Below are 22905 nucleotides of genomic sequence, written 5' to 3'. Positions count from 1 at the left end.
GTCTGTCATAGTTGAAGTGTACCTGTGATGAAAATTACAGGCCTCTCTCATCTTTTTAAGTGGGAGAACTTGCACAATGGGTGGCTGACTAAATACTTTTTTTGCCCCACTGTATATCTATCCTACCCTGTCTTTTTAAGGTCTTTGAAAGCCAAGTTAACAAACAGATTACTGACCATTTCGAAACCCACCATACCTTCTCCGCTATGCAATCTGGTTTCAGAGTTGGTCATGGGTGCACCTCAGGCACGCTCAAGGTTCTAAACGACATCATAACCACCATCGAGACATTACTGTACAGCCGTATTCATCGACCTGGCCAAGGCTTTCGACTCTATCAATCACAACATTCTTATTGGCAGACTCGACAGCCTTGGTTTCTCAAATGATTGCCTCGCCTGGTTTACCAACTACTTCTCTGATAGAGTTCAGTGTGGGCCTGTTGTCCAGACCTCTGACAGTCTCTATGGGTGTGCCACAGGGTTCAATTCTCGGGCCGACTCTCTTTTCTGTATACATCAATGATGTTGCTCTTGCTGCTGGTCATTCTCTGATGCACCTATACGCAGACAACACCATTCTGTATACTTCTGGCCCCTCCTTGGACACTGTGTTAACTAACCTCCAGACGAACTTCAATGCCATACAACTCTCCTTCCGTGGCCTACAACTGCTCTTAAAAGCAAGTAAAACTAAATGCATGCTATTCAATCGATCACTGCCCGCACCTGCTCGCCCATCCAGCATCACTACTCTGGACAGCTCTGGCTTAGAATACGTGGACAACTACAAATACCTGGGGGTCTGGTTAGACTGTAAACTCTCCTCCCAGACTCACATTAAGCATCTCCAATCCAAAATTAAATCTAGAATCGGCTTCCTATATCACAACAAAGCATCCTTCGCTCATGCTGCCAAACATACCCTCGTAAAACTGACCATCCTACCGATCCTCGACTTCGGTGATGTCATCTATAAAATAGCCTCCAACACTCTACTCAACAAACTGGATGTAGTCTATCACAGTGCCATCCGTTTTGTCACCAAAGACCCATACACTACCCACCATTGCGATCTGTACGCTCTCGTTGGTTGGCCCTCGCTTCATACTCGTCGCCAAACCCACTGGCTATAGGTTATCTACAAGTCTCTACTAGGTAAAGCCCTGCCTTATCTCAGCTCACTGGTCACCATAGCAGCACCCACTCGTAGCATGCACAGGTATATTTCACTGGTCACCCCCAAAGCCAATTCCTCCTTTGGTCGTCTTTCCTTCCAGTTCTCTGCTGCCCATGACTGGAACGAATTGCAGAAATCTCTGAAGCTGGAGACTCACATCTCCCTCACTAGCTTTAAGCACCAGCTGTCAGAGCAGCTTACAGATCACTGCACCTGTACATAGCCCATCTGTAAACAGCCCATCTATCTACCTACCTCATCCCCATTCTGTTATTTATTTATGTATTTTGCTCCTTTGCACCCCAGTATCTCTACCTGCACATTCATCTTCTGCCGATCTACCATTCCCCATTCCAGTGTTGAATTGCTATATTGTAATTACTTCGCCACCATGGCCTATTTATTTCCTTAACTTACCTCATTTGCACTCACGGTATATAGACTTTTTGTTTTCTTTGGTTCTACTGTATTATTGATTTTGTATGTTTTGTTTATTCCATGTGTAACTCTGTGTTGTTGTATGTGTTGAATTGCTACACTTTATCTTGGCCAGGTCGCAGTTGCAAATGAGAACTTCTTCTCAACTAACCTACCTGGTTAAATAAAATAAAGGTGAAATAAAAAAATAAAATAAAAAATAGTACTCTTCAACTCGAGCATTTACATAGCATTAGACTGTAACAAAACAATTTTGCCTCATCCTACTGAAATAGTCAATGTATTGATCGAATGTATTTACTCCAACAAACGACTGTCCAAGGCAGTTAATACATAACATGCTCAGAGTAACTATAGAGAGAAATAGTAATGTTCCCGATCCTTTCCCCTGATTAGAGTCCCTATTTATTCCTTTGTGTTCCGTTCTGTCCCGTCGGTTCCTTGTTTTGTATTCACCATGCTGTATTGTGAGCCCTGCCTGTCGTGTTTTTTGCCTTCATCAGATGCTGCGTGTGAGCAGGTGTCTCTGTCTACTACGGCCTGCAAGGCAGCTAGAGGATTTCTGTTATTCTGTTTGGACTTGAATAAAATTGCATGACATTGCATTAGACTTCCAAAACAATTTTGCCCCATCCTACTGAAATAGATGATTGATCGAATAACCTATTTTACTTCCCTGTTTCCAGAGTCTTTTTGGAGCCACTAACTCCGCCATGGTTAGTTGGACAAAGCCTATGGAGAATATTAATGGCGTTTTGGATAAACGCTGTCTGTTCTATGAGATCATATTCATCAGCTAATGTCACTTGAGAATTTTTTTGTAATTAAAGAAAAAACAAAACACATAAAGGCTTCATAATAATTTATAAAGGTCATGTTAACTGACTATGATCTCATAGAACAAAATGTGTAAGATCGCCTAAGCCTGTGTTAACCTCAGACCTTATTTTCTGCGTTTATTCCAAAACCTTATTCTTTTGCCATTCATTCTTCCTATATGGATGGCTGAACTGGGGGGCCAGGACCAAGTTTGGGAAACCCTAGACTAGACGTGACATAGTAAACAAAAAAATCTGGGACACTCAAATTAGTATGATATGTTACATTTGGTATGGTTATATAAGTCAGAAGGTTACTTAAGGCAAAAATGAAAGGAGGGTGGATGGATAGGCGTATAACGCAAAACTCTAACAGCCCAAAGGGAGGGTGGGTGATTGCTTGGTTGGTCGGAGGATATATTGTACAAATTGCAATTCGTAACATATCATACAAAATGGATGACGGACAACCACAAATTAATTCATACCATACCAAACATAATATATAATATTAATTTGAGTGTCCCAGAATTTTAGTTTATTATGTTACGTCTACCCCTGAGTTCAGGTTGATCATATACATAAAGACAGCTAGGGAGAGCCACAGTAGTGTGCAATCTGCCACGGACTCAGATAAGTCACATATGTATTAATAGTAGATAGAGGGAGGCATACCTTTTCTCATGAAGGGGGAGATGGACTGGTCAAAGACTGGTTTGGGGATAAAGGAGTAGTTGGCCATCGGGTTCTCCTTCATGGTCTTAAAGGAGGTCAGCTCCACAATGCGGCTGATGACATCATCTGCGAGCGACAGATCAAGGTAGCGCATGATGCGCTCCACTTCTCGTTGAGGATTCTGTGAGGAAGACAAATAATGAGAATTTAGCTGGAATATGTGGGGGGGGGGTAGTACTTGCAAAACACCAGTCTCAACATCAACAGTGAGAAGAGGCAACTGCGGGATGCTCTCCTTCTAGGCAGAGTTCCTATGTCCAAAGTCTGTGTTCTTTTGCCCATCTTAATCTTTTATTTTTATTGGCCAGTCTGAGATATAGCTTTTTCTTTGCAACTTTGCCTAGAAGGCCAGCATCTTGGAGTCACCTTGTCACTGTTGATGTTGAGACTGGTGTTTTGCGGGTACTATTTAATGAAGCTGCCAGTTGAGGACATGTGAGGCGTCTTTCTCAAACTAAACACTCTAATGTACTTGTCCTCTTCCTCAGTTGTGCAACGGGGCCTCCCACACGTCTTTCTATTCTGGTTAGCGCCAGTTTGTACTGATCTGTGAAGGGAGTAGTACACGTCATTGTACGAGATTTTCAGTTTCTTGTTAATTTCTCGCATGGAATTGCCTTCATTTGTCAGAACAAGAATAGACTGACAAGTTTCAGAAGAAAGGTCTTTGTTTCTGGCCATTTTGAGCCTGTAATCGTACCCACAAATGCTGATGCCGCAGATGCTCAACTAGTCTAAAGAAGGCCAATTTAATCGCTTCTTTAATCAGAACAACAGTTTTCAGCTGTGCTAACATAATTGCAAAAGGGTTTTCTAATGATCAATTAGCCTTTTAAAATGATAAACTTGGATTAGCTAACCCAGGAGTGATGGTTGCTGATAATGGGCCTCTGTACGCCTATCGGGCACATTCTGACCTTGAATTTAAGCATGGGGAAACGCATGTGCCAGTCAGGTCTGCTTTTGGGGTAGAGATCATAGAAATGGAGGTGTGGCAGAGATGTGTTTACAGATAAGATCATTCTGACCCTGGCTTCACACATAAATCCACCACCTTTACGAGAGAGAAAAGCTATACATTTATAAATGACAGTGCTGGTCATAAACTGTATATGTGCAAGTTTTTGTGTTGTGTGCTTCTCTGTGTGTGCACACGCATCCGTGTGTGTGGACATTTGGTGCCGCTCTCCCCTACCTCTTTCATGTCTTCATAGAAAATGTAGAGTATATTCCTCTTCTCCCGTTCCTCCCAGTAACCCTTCACATGGTCGTACCAGGACCCCCATGCCACTGAGGGAGAGTACAATACACAGTTGAACCACTTACACTCAAAACCAACCAACTCTCATTCTATCAGCATTTACATTAGCACTATCATAAAAGTATTCTGTCTCCATGACAAACACAGGCTAGAATTATTTCTCGGAAAGGGCATATTATTTTCTATGAACAGTTTGTGCAGGAGAAGCTGGGTCCCATGCCGTTGATTAACATTGTGCACCGCACGGGTCCTCTACGGAACGGATCTCGGTGTATGATTGTATGGACCAAAGCTTTAAAGTTAAGTGGCAAATTGTTTGCCTTGCAGCAGAATTCAGGGGTCTGACCTATGCAGGGATGAGGGTCAGCATCTATCCAGGACTGAGTTGCCGAGGGAAACCTACAACGAGGTGAGCTCCCAGCTACGCAAGCTAAACCTGAGATGTGGCTTCATCCGCCAGGCAAAACTAATCTTGACCTTCCAGAACACAACACACGTTTCCACAGCCAAGGAAGTGCAAGACGTCTTCAAGAAGCCCATCAAACCCAACACACAAGGGGATTAGCCAACAGATGGAACCCCATGACTGGCTTATTATTCAGGTACGCTATATCCATGCACAATCATGCAGCCTAGCCTATGGCTATGATGCTGCCCTCAGCATAAGACAATGAAGAGGATACCCCACACATTTGGGGAAAAGGAATAATATAAGTATTATTGCTGAGCATTGAACTTGTTAGAAGTATTGCCATTGGTCCAGGAGATTTACATACAGATGACACCATGCCAATTAATGAACAATGGACAACATACGGACTTAAATCTGCTTGTGGGGATGATTTATAGAGAGGGTCTTGTGGGTGGTGACGTGACTTTCATTAACGTGATGACTGTTATTTATTGAATCTACTAACTATGTTTAATTGTCACCCAATTCTATTAATCATGTAACAATGAACTCATTAGGAATTTGGGGCCACCACGGAAGAAGTTGTTTTTAACGAGTTACTATCTCCTGGATTAACTCTAGAAGATATATAGATATCTCTTACATCAATAACAATCACTTATTAATCATTACCTCATATCAGTCTCATTCTGAACATTGCAGACTTCTTGAATCTGCAAGAACCCCAGCCTTTCTGATTATTCAGTACTACACAAATTGATTTAATCATTTATTGACTAAATAATAACACAATACACATACACACTTACGTGACACAAACGTCCCTAGTGGACTGACAAGATATGACAGCTTGTTTCACATATGGAGGGAGGGGTAGATAAAGAGAGGGAGAGACAAAGAGAGTCAAACTTATCGTTCATTTGGAAACTACCCTCAAAGTAATAATAAGACTTTGCTCATGAACCACCGCTCGTTTGGGGTAAGGAATGTCATGTATGTATGTGTAGATGTCTTTGTCCTTTGTCTCTCTGAAACCAATCAATCCTTCTATGGGAAGTGGCTCGATGGGTGTAAGGCTCTGGTTGTCTACCAGAGGTCTCAATGTCCTTAGTTGTTCCGGGTTGTAGTGGATGTTTCTTCAGATACACCAATTATTGTCTGATAGGATCTTCTCCTTCCTTTCTCGGGTAGATAGTCAAGTTTTAGATCCCTTTACATGCACAGCTGGAGACTGTCAAATGTTCTGGTCTAGTCTTTATCTTCTTCACTCGTGTTGAGAGTTTCAGAGTTTCTAACCATTTCAACGTGTGGCCAACGCTCCACGCTTTTCTGGTCTGATAGACGAGGTTATCTTCTCATCTCGTGTTGAGTTTTAGAGTTTCAACCATTCATAATGTTTAGCTCACACTGTCCATCTGCTGGTCTGAATATGTTAATTTTTAGACAGTCCTTTTATGCATTCTGGTTGGAAAGGTGGTTCCATCCCACTGACATGCTCTTCTGACCTCATTAGGGGCGTGACTTAGTTAATGTGCAACAGACATGAAAAACTATTATCTCATTAGATAACCAAAATCACATTCCTATCTTAACAAACATAGTTTCATTGTTCTTCATATTCTATTAACATCATATTGGATGGAAAACTGAAAGCTGGAATGTGTTTCCTTCCTAAGTTACAGTATTTGGTTCATACAGTTTTTAATAACATCACAAAATAATAAACAATATGACAGGATTATTCTTTAGATCCCCACAGACCATCCTTAACATTCCTATCTAATAAATATTATTCCAAAGTTCACTCTTTGGGCAAAATGTATCTGTAGACAAAGACATTCCTCTCCCAATACTGAGGAGCAAAGGGAGAGTTCTCTTTCACTTAATTTACGACAGGGTGTGACGGTGTCACCTCTCCTGGGGGAGAGAGGGGGGTCTGCCTATCTGTCAGCCATTTGGCAAGCTGATCTGAGGCCTTGGATCCTCACCCAGGAGAGTCATGACAGTGGTGAGCGACCAATTGGTGGGTTTCCCTGTGGGTCCTGCTTTTTATTTTGTATATCCATGGGCTTATCAACATTAAAGATAGTATTGACATTTTAGAAGAACAATGGCAACACTAGCTATTCTCTAAAGAATTTGAAAGGCCTTAATATTCCTATCAAACGTTCCAGCTGTCTTGATATTTTAGCAAGAAACCATATAACAATGCCCCAAGAAACACACCTGCTCCAAAAGGATGCAAATAGAATAGAGAACCATTTCTACAAACTGGCTGTTTTTCATCAGTCCCAAACAAAACTAAGGGTGCAATAATGATACATAAGAAACTCAAAATCACCATCCTTGATAAAGGCAAAAACCAAGAAGGCAGAATCACTTTCCTTAAATGTATCCATAATGGAAATAAAAATGGCCTTTATTCATGTGTTTGCTCCAAGTTCATATGATCCTCAGTTTTTTATTCTCTGAACACCATATTGTTAGAATTAACTGAATTCCAACTGGTTATTAGGACAGACATGAATGCCAATCTGAACATGCAGGACAAATCTAATAAAACCAACTACAATCCACAGGCAACCAAGGCTGTCCAACATATACTCTCTGATTACAACCTCAATGATGCCTATTACTTACTGCGAGATACAAATTTCAGAATCTCCTTAAAGAGCCACAAGATGGCGCTTTAATGTTTCCTTATTACAAAATGCAACATTCTGTGAACAATTTGAAACTGAATTTAAATCATTCATATTTATGAAGAAAAATTCAGTCAATGATCCTCAGATTGTATAGGACACCATTAAAGGTTTTATTGAAAACAATGCAACTTCATTTGCATCTGGGCTGAATAAATAAAAATGAAAGAAGTGTCAAAGTTATTAACAATGTTAGAGCGTTCTCAACAAACACTTATTTAAGACCAGGTAGGGACTACACGATTCAAAGTCAAGACATAACTAAATCCTTTGATAAGATTGTGAGCAAAATTTGCCATCCATCAAGTGAGACAATTACTTCCATGGTAATCAAGCCAGTCATCTACTGACTAACAAGCTTCACAGTAACAATAAATTAGTGGATATTGCAACTATTGAATCTGAATGAGGTGAATTACTATCAGAACCCATGTATTGGTCACATGCACGTGGTTAGCAGATGTTATTGGGAGTGTAGTGAAATGCTTGTGCTTGTAGTTCCGACAGTGCAGCAATATCTAACATGTAATCGAACAATTCCACAACAATTACCCAATACACACAAATCTAAGTAAAGGAATGGAATAAGAATATATACAGTTGAAGTCTGAAGTTTACATACACTTAAGTTGGAGTCATTAAAACTAATTTTTCAACCACTCCACAAATTTCTTGTTAACAAACTATAGTTTTGGCATTTTTCCAACAATTGTTTACAGACAGATTATTTCACTTATAATTCACTGTATCACAAATCCAGTGGGTCAGAAGTTTACATACGCTAAATTGACTGTGCCTTTAAACAGCTTGAAAAATTCCAGAAAATGATGTCATGACTTTAGAAGCTTCTGATATTCTAATTGACATCATTTGTGAGTCAATTGGAGGTGTACCTGTGAATTGATTTCAAGGCCTACCTTCAAACTCAGTGCCTCTTTGCTTGACATCATGAGAAAATCAAAGAAATCAGCCAAGACCTCAGAAAACAATTGTAGACCTCCACAAGTCTGGTTCATCCTTGGGAGCAATTTCCAAACGCCTGAAGGTACCACCTTCATCTATACAAACAATAGTACGCAAGTATAAACACCATGGGACCACACAGCCGTCGAAACCGCTCAGGAAAGAGACGCGTTCTGTCTCCTAGAGATGAACGTACTTTGGTGTGAAAAGTGCAAATCAATCCCAGAATAACAGCAAAGGACCATGTGAAGATGCTGGAGGAAACAGGTACAAAAGTATCTATATCCACAGTAAAACGAGTCCTATATCAACATAACCTGAAAGGCCGCTCAACAAGGAAGAAGCCACTGCTCCAAACCACCATAAAAAATACAGACTACGGTTTGCAACTGCACATGGGGACAAAAAATCATACTTTTTGGAGAACGGTCCTCTGGTCTGATCAAACAAAAATAGAACTGTTTGGCCATAATGACCATCGTTATGTTTGGAGGAAAAAGGGGGATGCTTGCAAGCTGAAGAACACCATCCCAACCGTGAAGCAGGGGGTGGCAGCATCATGTTGTGGGAGTGCTTTGCTGCAGGAGGGACTGGTGCAATTCACAAAATAGATGGCATCAGGAGGGAGGAAAAGTATGCGGATATATTGAAGCAACATCTCAAAACATCAGTCAGGAAGTTAACGACTCTTGGGTAGGGGGCAGTATTTTGACGTCCAGGTGAAAAGCATGCCCAAAGTAAACTGCCTGTTACTCAGGCCCAGAAGCTAGGATATGCATATAATTGGTAGATTTGGATAGAAAACACTCTAGTTTCTAAAACTGTTCAAATGATGGCTGTGACAGGCGAAACCCCGAAGACAAACCACCCCCTCCCCCAAAAGAAAAACAAATTCAGCCTACCTATTTTCAATGGCTATCACTTTTATTATAAGGCCAAGTCCTCCAAGATTGCAGTTCCTAGGGCTTCCACTAGATGTCAACAGTCTTTAGAAAGAGTGTCAAGCTGGCTTTTGGAAAAATGAGCCAGAAATTGTATTTTTCTTGGTGGCTCCCATTTTGGCTGTAGTGTTTTCATGCATGTGGATGAGAGCGCATTCTTTGTTGTTTATCACCGGTAAAGACAACGATTCTCCGTCTTACATTTTATGATTTATTTACGTGTTAGGGTAGCTGAGGTTTGATTATAAACATTGTTTGACTTGTTTGGGTAAGTTTATTGGTAACGTTTGGGATTAATTTTGTATGCATTTTGAAGGAGGGAAACCGGTGGATTATTGAATGAAGCGTGCCAGCTAAACTGAGTTTTGGGGGTTATAAAGAAGGACTGTATCGAACAAAAGGATCATTTGTGATGTAGCTGGGACCTTTTAGAGTGACAACAGAACAAGATCTTCAAAGGTAAGGCTTTTATTATATCGCTATTTCTGACTTTCGTGGCGCACCTGCCTGGTTGAAAAATGTTTTTCATGCTTTTGTATGCGGGGCGCTGTCCTCAGATAATTGCATGGTGTGCTTTCACCGTAAAGCCTTTTTGAAATCTGACACAGCGGCTGGATTAACAAGAAGTTAAGCTTTGTGATGTATGACACTTGTATTTTCATGAATGCGCCAGAAATGTGAATTTCGCGCTCTGCCGTTTCACCGGATGTTGTCGAGGTGGTTCGCTAGCGGAATGCCTGCGCCAGAAAGGTTAATGAGCAGAAATTGAATCATCTTGCTGCGGTTCCCTGACACACATAGGTTGATGGAGTGGTATTGTGGGTGACCCGGCCTATAGAACGCCCATTCAGCGCTCTAACATTCATGGGAATGGAGAGGAGCTGAGTGGGGATGTTCAGCTCGGGAGCCAGGATAGTGTCCATAAAGCTGTCATCGGCCCCAGAGTCCATGAGTACCCGAAAGAGATTGACTGGATCCCCCACAGAAAAATGGCATGAAAAGGGGTACGAGTAAAGGGAGAAGAAAAGTTCTCAGTATGGCCCAACAGAGTACTCACTCCTACTGGTGAGCCTGGTCTTTTAGTGGGCAGGTGGAGACGAAATGACAAGTAGTCACGCAATTCAGGCAACTCTTAGTGTGTGTTACGCACGCCTCTATGAAGAGAGAACGCAACACCCTGCTACAACTAAACTCTCCGTGAAGTGAAAAAGGTATGGACTGTAGGTGCAAGAAAGAATGACAACAGGCAGAATGTGGTACCGTTTACAAGGACTTTATTCCTTTACACGGTAATATGGGGAAAAGGGGCTGGACGGAACCAAAGCAAAGAAAGTAAATCTCAAAGCCCCCCCTCTCCTATCTTACCTGCCTACCCACTACTTACCTAATTTAGCACCACCTGGTGCCTTAATCAAAATACAGGGGGTGGTCCGCCCAGGTCTTACCTAGTGTGCCTAGACAGCGAATATGCTACGGGTATATGTATGCCCGCGGGCCTCTTGCCTAAGCACTCCCTAGGTGCCTTCCCCTTCCCCCCCTGGGAACAAATGAAACAGAATATTAAACAATTTTCACAAACAAACTAAGAAACAAAGGACATCAAATAAGCTCTATCTGTGCAACAAACTCACAAAACATACCAACTCTCAGCAATGACCTCCCAGCAAATCTCTAGCAAAATCTCTTCCAGCAAAATTCCTTCTCCTGAACAGAACACTGGCTTTTATATAGCTTCTGAAGGAATGGGTTGGAGACAGCTGTGTCTTGACGAGGGGGCGGGGTCAGCTCTCCAATTAGCCATGGAGTCGACCAATCAGCTGCTTGAGGGATTTCAGGAAGCCATTTCCTGAAATAAACACATGCAAATACACAAACTACAACACATAAACTGGGGAACGTAACAGTGTGAAGCCTGTATAGCCGTTCAGCTGGAGACAGCCTAGCTCTGGCCTAGTTGCATAGGCTCGGGAATAGGTGAATCGGCATCTTCGAAGGCTCTCGGAGGAACTTGGGTAGCCTCGGGTTCTCTCAACAACGGAGCTGTCAGGAACTTTCAGGATAGCTCAGAGACGAGGTGGAATCGACTCTCCTCTCATTCCTTCGTTCCCGTAGTCGCCCATCGATCCGAATTGTCAAGGTGATGAGTGAGTCGAGATCCATTGGTGGTTCCCGAGCTGCAAGCTCATCCTTTACTTCCTCCGATTCTCCATGCAGGACATGTCAAATAGTGCTTCCGTGTTCCAGGCTCTCTCAATTGCCAACGTGCGGAAATCAACCGCATAGTCTGCCACACTGTGGGAGTCTTGACGAAGTACGTTCTTTACCTCCGACTGTTGTTTCCATAACTCCGTGGCCCAGGCGAGATCCCTCCTGGACATCATCGTGATGAGGTACGCTATCTTAGAGGAGTCCGATGGGAAGGAGGGGGGCTGCAGCTCGATGATGAGGAAACACTGAGCGAGAAACGCCAAACAGGTGGCCAACTCTCCATCGAAGCGTTCCAGGGGAGGTATGCTGGGTTCCCGGGAAACCGGGGTGACCGGGGTGGCGGCGCTGCTAACAGCTGGGTTACAGAGGGGCTGAGAGTTTACCGTTGTGGTAGGCTGCCTAACAAGCAACCCGCAGAATTGCTCCAGGAATGTGTTCAACGCCTGGTCATGGCCCCGGGGCCAAGGTCTGTAACCCTTCCATGATACCACGAAGCAACTCCTCGTGCCTTCCAATGGTGGCTCCTTGGGAGAAGATGGCGTTGCGGAGCTGGTCCGAGTCTGCTGGGTTGTACTGGCCATGACGTTTCAGGTAAGACCCAGATGCAGAGTATCAAAGTAACAAAAGTTTATTACACAGGGACAGGCAAAACGACAGGGGCAGGCAGAGGTCAGTAATCCAGTGTGGTGTGGCAAGGTACAAACGGTTGGCAGGCTCAGGGTCAGGGCAGGCAGAAAGGTCAAAACCGGGAAAAACTAGAAGGCACAGTCAACTTAGTGTATGTAAACTTCTGACCCACAGGAATTGTGATAATTACAGTGAATTATAAGTTAAATAATCTGTCTGTAAACAATTGTTGGAAAAACGACTTGTTTCATGCACAAAGTAGATGTCGTAACTAACTTGCCAAAACTATAGTTTGTCAACAAGAAATTTGTGGAGTGGTTGAAAAATGAGTTTTAATGACTCCAACCTAAGTGTATGTAAGCTTCCGACTTACATTTACATTACATTTAAGTCATTTAGCAGACGCTCTTATCCAGAGCGACTTACAAATTGGTGCATTCACCTTATGACATCCAGTGGAACAGCCACTTTACAATAGTGCATCTAAATATTTTAAGGGGGGGGGGGGGGGTGGTGAGAAGGATTACTTTATCCTATCCTAGGTATTCCTTAAAGAGGTGGGGTTTCAGGTGTCCCCGGAAGGTGGTGATTGACTCCGCTGTCCTGGCGTCGTGAGGGAGTTTGTTCCACCATTGGGGAGCCAGAGCAGCGAACAGTTTTGACTGGGCTGAGCGGGAACTGTACTTCCTCAGTGGTAGGGAGGCGAGCAGGCCAGAGGTGGATGAACGCAGTGCCCTTATTTGGGTGTAGGGCCTGATCAGAGCCTGGAGGTACTGAGTTGCCATTCCCCTCACAGCTCCGTAGGCAAGCACCATGGTCTTGTAGCGGATGCGAGCTTCAACTGGAAGCCAGTGGAGAGAGCGGAGGAGCGGGGTGACATGAGAGAACTTGGGAAGGTTGAACACTAGACGGGCTGCGGCGTTCTGGATGAGTTGTAGGGGTTTAATGGCACAGGCAGGGAGCCCAGCCAACAGCGAGTTGCAGTAATCCAGATGGGAGATGACAAGTGCCTGGATTAGGACCTGCGCCGCTTCCTGTGTGAGGCAGGGTCGTACTCTGCGGATGTTGTAGAGCATGAACCTACAGGAACGGGCCACCGCCTTGATGTTAGTTGAGAACGACAGGGTGTTGTCCAGGATCACGCCAAGGTTCTTAGCGCTCTGGGAGGAGGACACAATGGAGTTGTCAACCGTGATGGCGAGATCATGGAACGGGCAGTCCTTCCCCGGGAGGAAGAGCAGCTCCGTCTTGCCGAAGTTCAGCTTGAGGTGGTGATCCGTCATCCACACTGATATGTCTGCCAGACATGCAGAGATGCGATTCGCCACCTGGTCATCAGAAGGGGGAAAGGAGAAGATTAATTGTGTGTCGTCTGCATAGCAATGATAGGAGAGACCATGTGAGGTTATGACAGAGCCAAGTGACTTGGTGTATAGCGAGAATAGGAGAGGGCCTAGAACAGAGCCCTGGGGGACACCAGTGGTGAGAGCGCGTGGTGAGGAGACAGATTCTCGCCACGCCACCTGGTAGGAGCGACCTGTCAGGTAGGATGCAATCCAAGCGTGGGCCGCGCCGGAGATGCCCAACTCGGAGAGGGTGGAGAGGAGGATCTGATGGTTCACAGTATCGAAGGCAGCCGATAGGTCTAGAAGGATGAGAGCAGAGGAGAGAGAGTTAGCTTTAGCGGTGCGGAGCGCCTCCGTGATACAAAGAAGAGCAGTCTCAGTTGAATGACTAGTCTTGAAACCTGACTGATTTGGATCAAGAAGGTCATTCTGAGAGAGATAGCGGGAGAGCTGACCAAGGACGGCACGTTCAAGAGTTTTGGAGAGAAAAGAAAGAAGGGATACTGGTCTGTAGTTGTTGACATCGGAGGGGTCGAGTGTAGGTTTTTTCAGAAGGGGTGCAACTCTCGCTCTCTTGAAGACGGAAGGGACGTAGCCAGCGGTCAGGGATAAGTTGATGAGCGAGGTGAAGTAAGGGAGAAGGTCTCCGGAAATGGTCTGGAGAAGAGAGGAGGGGATAGGGTCGAGCGGGCAGGTTGTTGGGCGGCCGGCCGTCACAAGACGCGAGATTTCATCTGGAGAGAGAGGGGAGAAAGAGGTCAGAGCACAGGGTAGGGCAGTGTGAGCAGAACCAGCGGTGCCGTTTGACTTAGCAAACGAGGATCGGATGTCGTCGACCTTCTTTTCAAAATGGTTGACGAAGTCATCTGCAGAGAGGGAAGAGGGGGGGGAGGGGGAGGAGGATTCAGGAGGGGGGGAGAAGGTGGCAAAGAGCTTCCTAGGGTTAGAGGCAGATGCTTGGAATTTAGAGTGGTAGAAAGTGGCTTTAGCAGCAGAGACAGAGGAGGAAAATGTAGAGAGGAGAGAGTGAAAGGATGCCAGGTCCGCAGGGAGGCGAGTTTTCCTCCATTTCCGCTCGGCTGCCCGGAGCCCTGTTCTGTGAGCTCGCAATGAGTCGTCGAGCCACGGAGCAGGAGGGGAGGACCGAGCCGGCCTGGAAGATAGGGGACATAGAGAGTCAAAGGATGCAGAAAGGGAGGAGAGGAGGGTTGAGGAGGCAGAATCAGGAGATAGGTTGGAGAAGGTTTGAGCAGAGGGAAGAGATGATAGGATGGAAGAGGAGAGAGTAGCGGGGGGAGAGAGAGCGAAGGTTGGGACGGCGCGATACCATCCGAGTAGGGGCAGTGTGGGAAGTGTTGGATGAGAGCGAGAGGGAAAAGGATACAAGGTAGTGGTCGGAGACTTGGAGGGGAGTTGCAATGAGGTTAGTGGAAGAACAGCATCTAGTAAAGATGAGGTTGAGCGTATTGCCTGCCTTGTGAGTAGGGGGGGAAGGTGAGAGGGTGAGGTCAAAAGAGGAGAGGAGTGGAAAGAAGGAGGCAGAGAGGAATGAGTCAAAGGTAGACGTGGGGAGGTTAAAGTCGCCCAGAACTGTGAGAGGTGAGCCGTCCTCAGGAAAGGAGCTTATCAAGGCATCAAGCTCATTGATGAACTCTCCGAGGGAACCTGGAGGGCGATAAATGATAACGATGTTAAGCTTGAAAGGGCTGGTAACTGTGACAGCATGGAATTCAAAGGAGGCGATAGACAGATGGGTAAGGGGAGAAAGAGAGAATGACCACTTGGGAGAGATGAGGATCCCGGTGCCACCACCCCGCTGACCAGAAGCTCTCGGGGTGTGCGAGAACACGTGGGCGGACGAAGTGAGAGCAGTAGGAGTGGCAGTGTTATCTGTGGTGATCCATGTTTCCGTCAGTGCCAAGAAGTCGAGGGACTGGAGGGAGGCATAGGCTGAGATGAACTCTGCCTTGTTGGCCGCAGATCGGCAGTTCCAGAGGCTACCGGAGACCTGGAACTCCACGTGGGTCGTGCGCGCTGGGACCACCAGATTAGGGTGGCCGCGGCCACGCGGTGTGGAGCGTTTGTATGGTCTGTGCAGAGAGGAGAGAACAGGGATAGACAGACACATAGTTGACAGGCTACAGAAGAGGCTACGCTAATGCAAAGGAGATTGGAATGACAAGTGGACTACACGTCTCGAATGTTCAGAAAGTTAAGCTTACGTAGCAAGAATCTTATTGACTAAAATGATTAAAATGATACAGTACTGCTGAAGTAGGCTAGCTGGCAGTGGCTGCGTTGTTTACTTTGTAGGCTAGCTGGCAGTGGCTGCGTTGTTGACACTACACTAATCAAGACGTTCCGTTGAGTGTAATAGTTTCTACAGTGCTGCTATTCGGGGGCTAGCTGGATAGCTAGCAGTGTTGATTACGTTACGTTGCGTTAAAAGAACGACAATAGCTGGCTAGCTAACCTAGAAAATCGCTCTAGACTACACAATTATCTTTGATACACAGACGGCTATGTAGCTAGCTATGTAGCTAGCTACGATCAAACAAATCAAACCGTTCTGCTGTAATGAAATGAAATGAAAAATGTGATACTACCTGTGGAGCGAAGCGGAATGCGACCGGGTTGTTGAGTGCGGAAGTTCTATTCAGTAGACGTTGGCTAGCTGTTGGCTATCTAGCAGTGTCTCCTACGTTAAGGACGACAAATAGCTGGCTAGCTAACCTCGGTAAATTAAAATAATCACTCTAAGACTACACGCTCTAAACTACACAATTATCTTGGATACGAAGACAGCAAAGACAACTATGTAGCTAGCTAACACTACACTAATCAAGTCGTTCAGTTGAGTGTAATAGTTTCTACAGTGCTGCTATTCGGTAGACGGTGGACGTTTGCTAGCTGGCTAGCTGCTGGGCAGATAGCAGTGTAGACTACGTTAGGACGACGAAATACGAAGTTGCAATAGAAGTGCTGACTGTTTCACTTTGTTGTCCTCTTTCTTTTCCTTTTTCTTCTGTCCTTCTTTTGTCCTTATTTTGTCTTCCTTTCTTCTGTTAACAACTGTCTGACTTCAACTGTACATATGCTATTCGGCCAAAAACATGTGAACACGTGCTCATTGAACATCTCATTCTAAAATCATGGGCATTAATATGGAGTTGGTCCCTCCTTTGCTGCTATAACAGCCTCCACTCTTCTAGGAAGGCTTTCTACTGGATGTTGGAACATTGCTGCAGGAACTTGCTCCCATTCAGCCACAAGAGCATTAGTGGGGTTGGGAACTGATGTTGGGCGATTAATCCTGGCTCGCAGTCAGCATTTCAATTAATCCCAAAGGTGTTTGATGGGGTTGAGGTCAGGGCTCTCTGCAGACCAGTCAAGTTCTTCCACACCGATCTCGACAAACCATTTCTGTATGGGCCTCTACTTTGTGCATGGGGGCATTGTCATGCTGAAACAGGAAAGGGACTTCCCCAAATTGTTGCCACAAGTTTGAATCACAGAATGTTCTAGGATGTCATTGTATGCTGTAGCGTTAAGACTTCCCTTCACTGGAACTAAGGGGCCTAGCTCGAACCATGAAAAACAGCCCCAGACCATTATTCCTCCTCCACCAAACTTTACAATTGTCATGATATATTGGGGCAGGTAGCGTTCTCATGACATCCGCCAAACCCAGATATGTCCGTCGGACTGCCAGAGGGTACAGCGTGATTCATCCCTCAAGAGAACGCACTTCCGCTGCCAATGGCGGCGAGCTTTACACCACTCCAGATGACACTTGACATTGCGCATGGTGATCTTAGGCCAGTTTGCGGCTGCTCGGCCATGGAAACCCATTTCACTAAGTTCCAGACGAAGTTATTGTGCTGAGATTGCTTCCAGGGGCAGTTTGGAACTCGGTAGTGAGTGTTGAAACCGAGAATAGATTATTTTTACAGCACCCGTTCTATGAGCTTGTGTGGCCTACACCTTCGCAGCTGAGCCATTGTTGCTCCTAGACGTTTCCACTTCACAAAAACAGCACTTACGGTTGAATGTGGCAGCTCTAGCAGGGCAGAAATTTGCCCAACTCAATTGTTGGAAAGGCGACATCCTATGACGGTGCCACATGGAATGTCATTGACCTTTTCAGGACGGGCTACTCTACTGCCAATGCTTGTCTATGGAGATTGCATGGCTGTGTGCTCCTTTATCCTGGCATTGAAAGCGCCAAGCTCTACCAACTGAGGCATAAAGGACCACATTGGTATTAGGCATTTAGGAAAATGTTAGTTTCATTTTATTACTTACGTTCTCCATTCATGAACTTGTGGATGTAGCCGTCCCACGGTCCAGGCTCAGGCTGGGTTAGATTCATGCGGTCAAAGTGGTAGTAGCTGACCAGGTTGTCCTTAGCATTCCTTGCAACATAGATAGCCTGGAGAGAAGATGGCCAGGGGAAGGTGTATCGTTTTGTTTGTCACTTACTGTTCTATGGATCATTTTTCAGATAACGTTAACTGAACATAATTTACTTAATTCTACTTAATTACTTACTTAATTCTAATTCTAAAGCAAAACTCATTTAAAAAAAATCTGAATCTAGTACCTTTCACACTATAATTCCGACCAGAACTGTAATGTGCTAGCTCTGATATTGTCCCTTCACATCGTCCTTTTCAGCATGGTTCCAACAACTACGGTGGATGCATAACTCGCCCAGCACAGTACAGTTCGGCTCAGCTTAGTAGTATGAAAAGGGAATTGGGAGTCGTACTCCACCTTACCTTGCATTTGTTTTTCCAGAACCCTTCGGGCACCAACTTGAAAGGCAGATGGGTCTTGATGACCCTTGGGGGGTCCATGTTTTTAAGGAGGCTCAAGCCTAGGAGACACAATTAGGATAAGTAAAATATTCGGGAGTTCTTGAAGGGTTAAAGTATGGGTCATTCTTACATTGCACTGGCTTTTGCATCCCTCGCCTTGAATTTGGGGATGTGGTTTGATGTGGGTGTGTTATGTTTACTATGTTTGTTTGCTATGATTCTTTGGTATGTATGTTTGTTATGTTCGTACCCTGGCAGTTCTTGTTGTTTGACCCTCTATACTCAACGTAGTTGAGTTATCCTTAACACCCTAAGCCACTGTGCTATTTTTCACTTAGGTTTAAGGACGGACAGTTGTGTTTGTGATGCTAACGTTAGCTCACCAATGTGTGGATGTTTGAATTGGAAAAAGTCTCATTCTTTCAACATAACATTGGTGACGATTGGTAGTTCTACTGTCTGTAAAGAAATGGGCGGGATGTAGGTTGATTCTTCTGCTACGATTGGAAAGTGTGCACTGTCTACAGCACAAGTGTGGCTGTGATTTGGTTATGGCCAGCAGTGCCTGGCCGTAATACTGTATGGGCAGGATTGAAATCTAAACCCAACCCAAGGAAAACTGTGACATTGTCTATTCCTTAAATCTCACAAATCTCAGGTTTGGAAGAAAGCTTACTGACTTTAGGACCAAAGTTCTCATATTTACATTTTTTTGTCAATTTTGCAACTACAATTTATGTTTAGGACTAATATTGATGCCACATAAGCAGTTTTCAAGCAGAGAAGTTGGTTTTGGAGTCCCTATTTAAATAGCCAAATTCAATACATCTGCCAATTCATTTCCAGTATTATTGCCACTGCCTGTCTGTGTGGTGCCCGCGTCTTCGTGTAGCCAGTTAGTGATGCTAATGATAACCATCTTTTGGGTAGACAGAAAGGTTTTCCCCAAAACCTTCTCAATTAAAAGTTAACTACAAGGTAGGCCTTCCTGACAAACATGATTGTTTGTATCAATTGGGTGGGCATTTGTTTTGAAAACTCTGCCATCACATGTGCAGTAGCAGAAAAGAAACTTCACTAACCAAACACATTCCTCTCTTGCTTGGTGTGCACTTGAATTAAAGGGAAATTACACTCAGAAATCAAAATGTGCATTTTCCCCCCCAGATCCAATAATGGTATTCTGATGTGATTTAAGCATTGACATGGACTCAGAACATACAATTTTGTTGTTTCTATATAAACAATTGTACATTTGATAGTGAAAATCAGAAAAAAATAAAAATAGTTTTTTATTAAAGTAACTGCCCAGTGTTCCAGATTTCAATGAAATATTACATAAAATGTATTACAATGTGAATTTAAATTATAATTAAGGATGTTAATAAGCATCTTTTCTCTGTGTCCCTGCTTGCCCTATTAGGAAAGAATAGAGTGGTTTAGGGCGTATACCTGTCAAAAAAAATGCTGATTTGCTAGCTCAGCCAATGAGACGTGAATACCCTTGGATATGCAAATTAGCAACCAACTCCACGTGGGGCAGGGCTGCAGGCTTGCCTTTTTTTTAACAGAAGGCTACTACTTGTAGTCAAATTGTATGGATCAGGGGTGTCAAATTCATTCCATGGAGTAGTGGAGGCTCCTCAAAAAAGGAAGGGGAGGACCATCCTCCTCAGTGAATTTCATGAAAATATACATTTTCAAACATTTTAAAAGTTATCCCTAAAACTATACTAAATATAATCACGTCACCAGGTAATTGATTAAAATACTATTTTGCTAGAAGTTCTAGAGTAGCCTCAACAGCACTCTAGAGGGTAGCACCATGGTGTAAACGGAGGACAGCTAGCTCCGTGTACATTGACTTCAATACAAAACCTAGGAGGCTCATGGTTCTTACCCCCTTCCGTAGACTTACACAGTAATTATGACAACTTCAGGAGGACGTCCTCCAACCTATCAGTGCTCTTGCAGCATGAACTGACATGTTTTTCACCGAGTCAAAAGCTAGCTAGCACTGCAGTGCATAAAAATTGGATAGTAATTGACGCAAAGAGAGAGAAATTAAACAGTGTTGAACAAATTAATTTAACTTCCTAGATGAAGGAGAAGCAAGAGAGAAATAGAGAGAGAAAGATTTCAAATTTTTCATCTTCACATACTTAGCTAGCAACTACAGTTAGCTATAGTGGTTTGCGAAAGTATTCACCCCCCTTGCCAGTTTTCCTATTTTGTTTCCTTAAAATAGATTTTTTTTTGGGGGGGGGTTCGTATCATTGGATTTACACAACATGCCTACCACTTTGAAGATACAAAATATGTTTCATTGTGAATCAAACAAGAAAGAAGACAAAATAACAGAGAACTTGTGTGCATAACTATTCACCCCCCCCACCCCAAAAGTTAATACTTTGTAGAGCCACCTTTTGCAGCAATTACAGCTGCAAGTCTCTTGGGGTATGTCTCTATAAGCTTGGCACATCTAACCACTGGGATTTTTGCCCATTGTTCAAGGCAAAACTGCTCCAGCTCCTTCAAGTCAGATCGATTCTCCTTATATACGGCAATCTTTAAGTCATACCACAGATTGAGGTCTGGGCTTTGACTTGGCCACTCCAAGACACTTAAATGTTTCTCCTTAAATCATTCAAATCTTGCATTAGCAGTATGCTTAAGGTCATTGTCCTGCTGGAAGGTGAACCTCTGAAACAGGTTTCCCCTGAAGAATTTCCCTGTATTTATAGTGGCAATGGGACTAATGGGACAAAGCCTTTGCTTTGCCCAGTGGATATTGACAAAACCAAGATACACTCTCCTTTAAATGTAGTAAAACTCACCACGGGGTAAAAAAAACATGGGGAAAAAGCGGATCCAAATTCCAAATCAGCAGGTCAGTCCCAGGACAGCACAAACAAGAAAAAAACAATAAACTGCGTCTTATCCCACGGATAGACCTTTGTGAATCAGTTCTTTGATATAAGTGAACACATCTCACAGTGTGTCGAAGAGATGGCTTCAGCCATTGTACTGAACTTTCATCTGCGCAGGGTGATTGAGGTAGCCAGTGATGTTCTTCTCCTTCAGTGCTTTAGCGGCTGGTCTGAACTGCTTGCCACATCTAGCAAGATCCGCGCTCATATCCGGGAAAAGGCTGACCCTCTTGCCACCGATGGTGATGTTCCCTTTGGCTCTTCTCCCTGACCCGGAAACAGAGGAACCTGATCAGGATGGCCCATAGGGGCTCATCTGGCATGGTTTTCAGTGTATATGTCATGTTTTGTCATTTATTATCTTGTCTTGTCCCTGTGCTTCCCATTCTATTCGTTTCCCTCTGCTGGTCTTATTAGGTTCTTTCCCTCTTTCTATCCCTCTCTCTCCCCCTCCCTCTCTCACTCTCTCGCTCTCTCTTCTCTCTATCGTTCCGTTCCTGCTCCCAGCTGTTCCTATTCCCCTAATCAATCATTTAGTCTTCCCACACCTGTTCCCGATCCTTTCCCCTGATTAGAGTCCCTATTTCTTCCTTTGTGTTCCGTTCCTGTCCTGTCGGTTCCTTGTCTAGAATTCACCGTGCTGTGTTTGTGTATCGCCCTGTCGTGTCGTGTTTTCCTCAGATGCTGCGTGGTGAGCAGGTGTCTGAGTCTGTCTGGTTCAAGTGCCTTCCCGAGGCAACCTGCTGTTCACCTGCTGTTCAAGATCGAGTCTCCAGTTTGTCCTCGTCATTTCGAGTGAAAGTTGTTTTTTTGTTTGTATTTACTTTACTGGATTAAAGACTCTGTTTTCGCCAAGTCGCTTTTGGGTCCTCTTTCACCGGCATGACAGAAGGAACCGACCAAGGAATGGACCCAGCGACTTCAGACGCTCGTTACACTGCCGTCAAGATCCAAGGAGCCATGCTCGGCAGACACGAGCAGGAATTGTCTGCTGCTCGCCATGCCGTGGAGAACCTGGCCGCTCAGGTTTCCGACCTCTCTGGATAGTTCCAGAACTTTAAAGAGGAGATGATTCGGGTTTTTGACCGTTCAGTTTTTGGTAGGGAGGCTTCTAGGGCCCTGGCTTCCTTATGCCAAGGTGAACGGTCCATAACGGATTATTCTATTGAGTTTCGCACTCTTGCTGCCTCTAGTGAGTGGAACGAGCCGGCGCTGCTCGCTCGTTTTCTGGAGGGACTCCACGCAGTGGTTAAGGATGAGATTCTCTCCCGGGAGGTTCCTTCAGATGTGGACTCTTTGATTGCTCTCGCCATCCGCATAGAACGACGGGTAGATCTTCGTCACCGGGCTCGTGGAAGAGAGCTCGCATCAACGGTGTTTCCCTGCTCCGCATCGCAACCATCTCCCTCCTCTGGCTCAGGGTCTGAGCCCATGCAGCTGGGAGGGATTCGCATCTCGACTAAGGAGAGGGAACGGAGGATCACCAACCGCCTGTGCCTCTATTGCGGAGTTGCTGGACATTTTG

General features: G+C 44.5%; 1 protein-coding gene across 1 annotated transcript in view; it reads right to left on the bottom strand.

Annotated features, from left to right (window-relative positions):
* Window positions 1-22905, bottom strand: part of sult1st6 (sulfotransferase family 1, cytosolic sulfotransferase 6) — a 45015-nt gene that overhangs the window by 3247 nt on the left and 18863 nt on the right. The window contains exons 3-6 of the mRNA XM_046369370.1: window positions 18412-18509; window positions 17936-18062; window positions 4366-4460; window positions 3111-3291 (exon numbers count right to left, since the gene is read on the bottom strand). Of these exons, the coding sequence (XP_046225326.1) occupies window positions 3111-3291; window positions 4366-4460; window positions 17936-18062; window positions 18412-18509 (501 nt within the window). The remainder of the gene's footprint in view (window positions 1-3110; window positions 3292-4365; window positions 4461-17935; window positions 18063-18411; window positions 18510-22905) is intronic.

This window comes from Oncorhynchus gorbuscha, linkage group LG11 (genome assembly GCF_021184085.1).
Source record: "Oncorhynchus gorbuscha isolate QuinsamMale2020 ecotype Even-year linkage group LG11, OgorEven_v1.0, whole genome shotgun sequence".
Lineage (NCBI taxonomy): Eukaryota > Metazoa > Chordata > Actinopteri > Salmoniformes > Salmonidae > Oncorhynchus > Oncorhynchus gorbuscha.
This window is presented reverse-complemented; position numbering and strand designations above follow the sequence as displayed.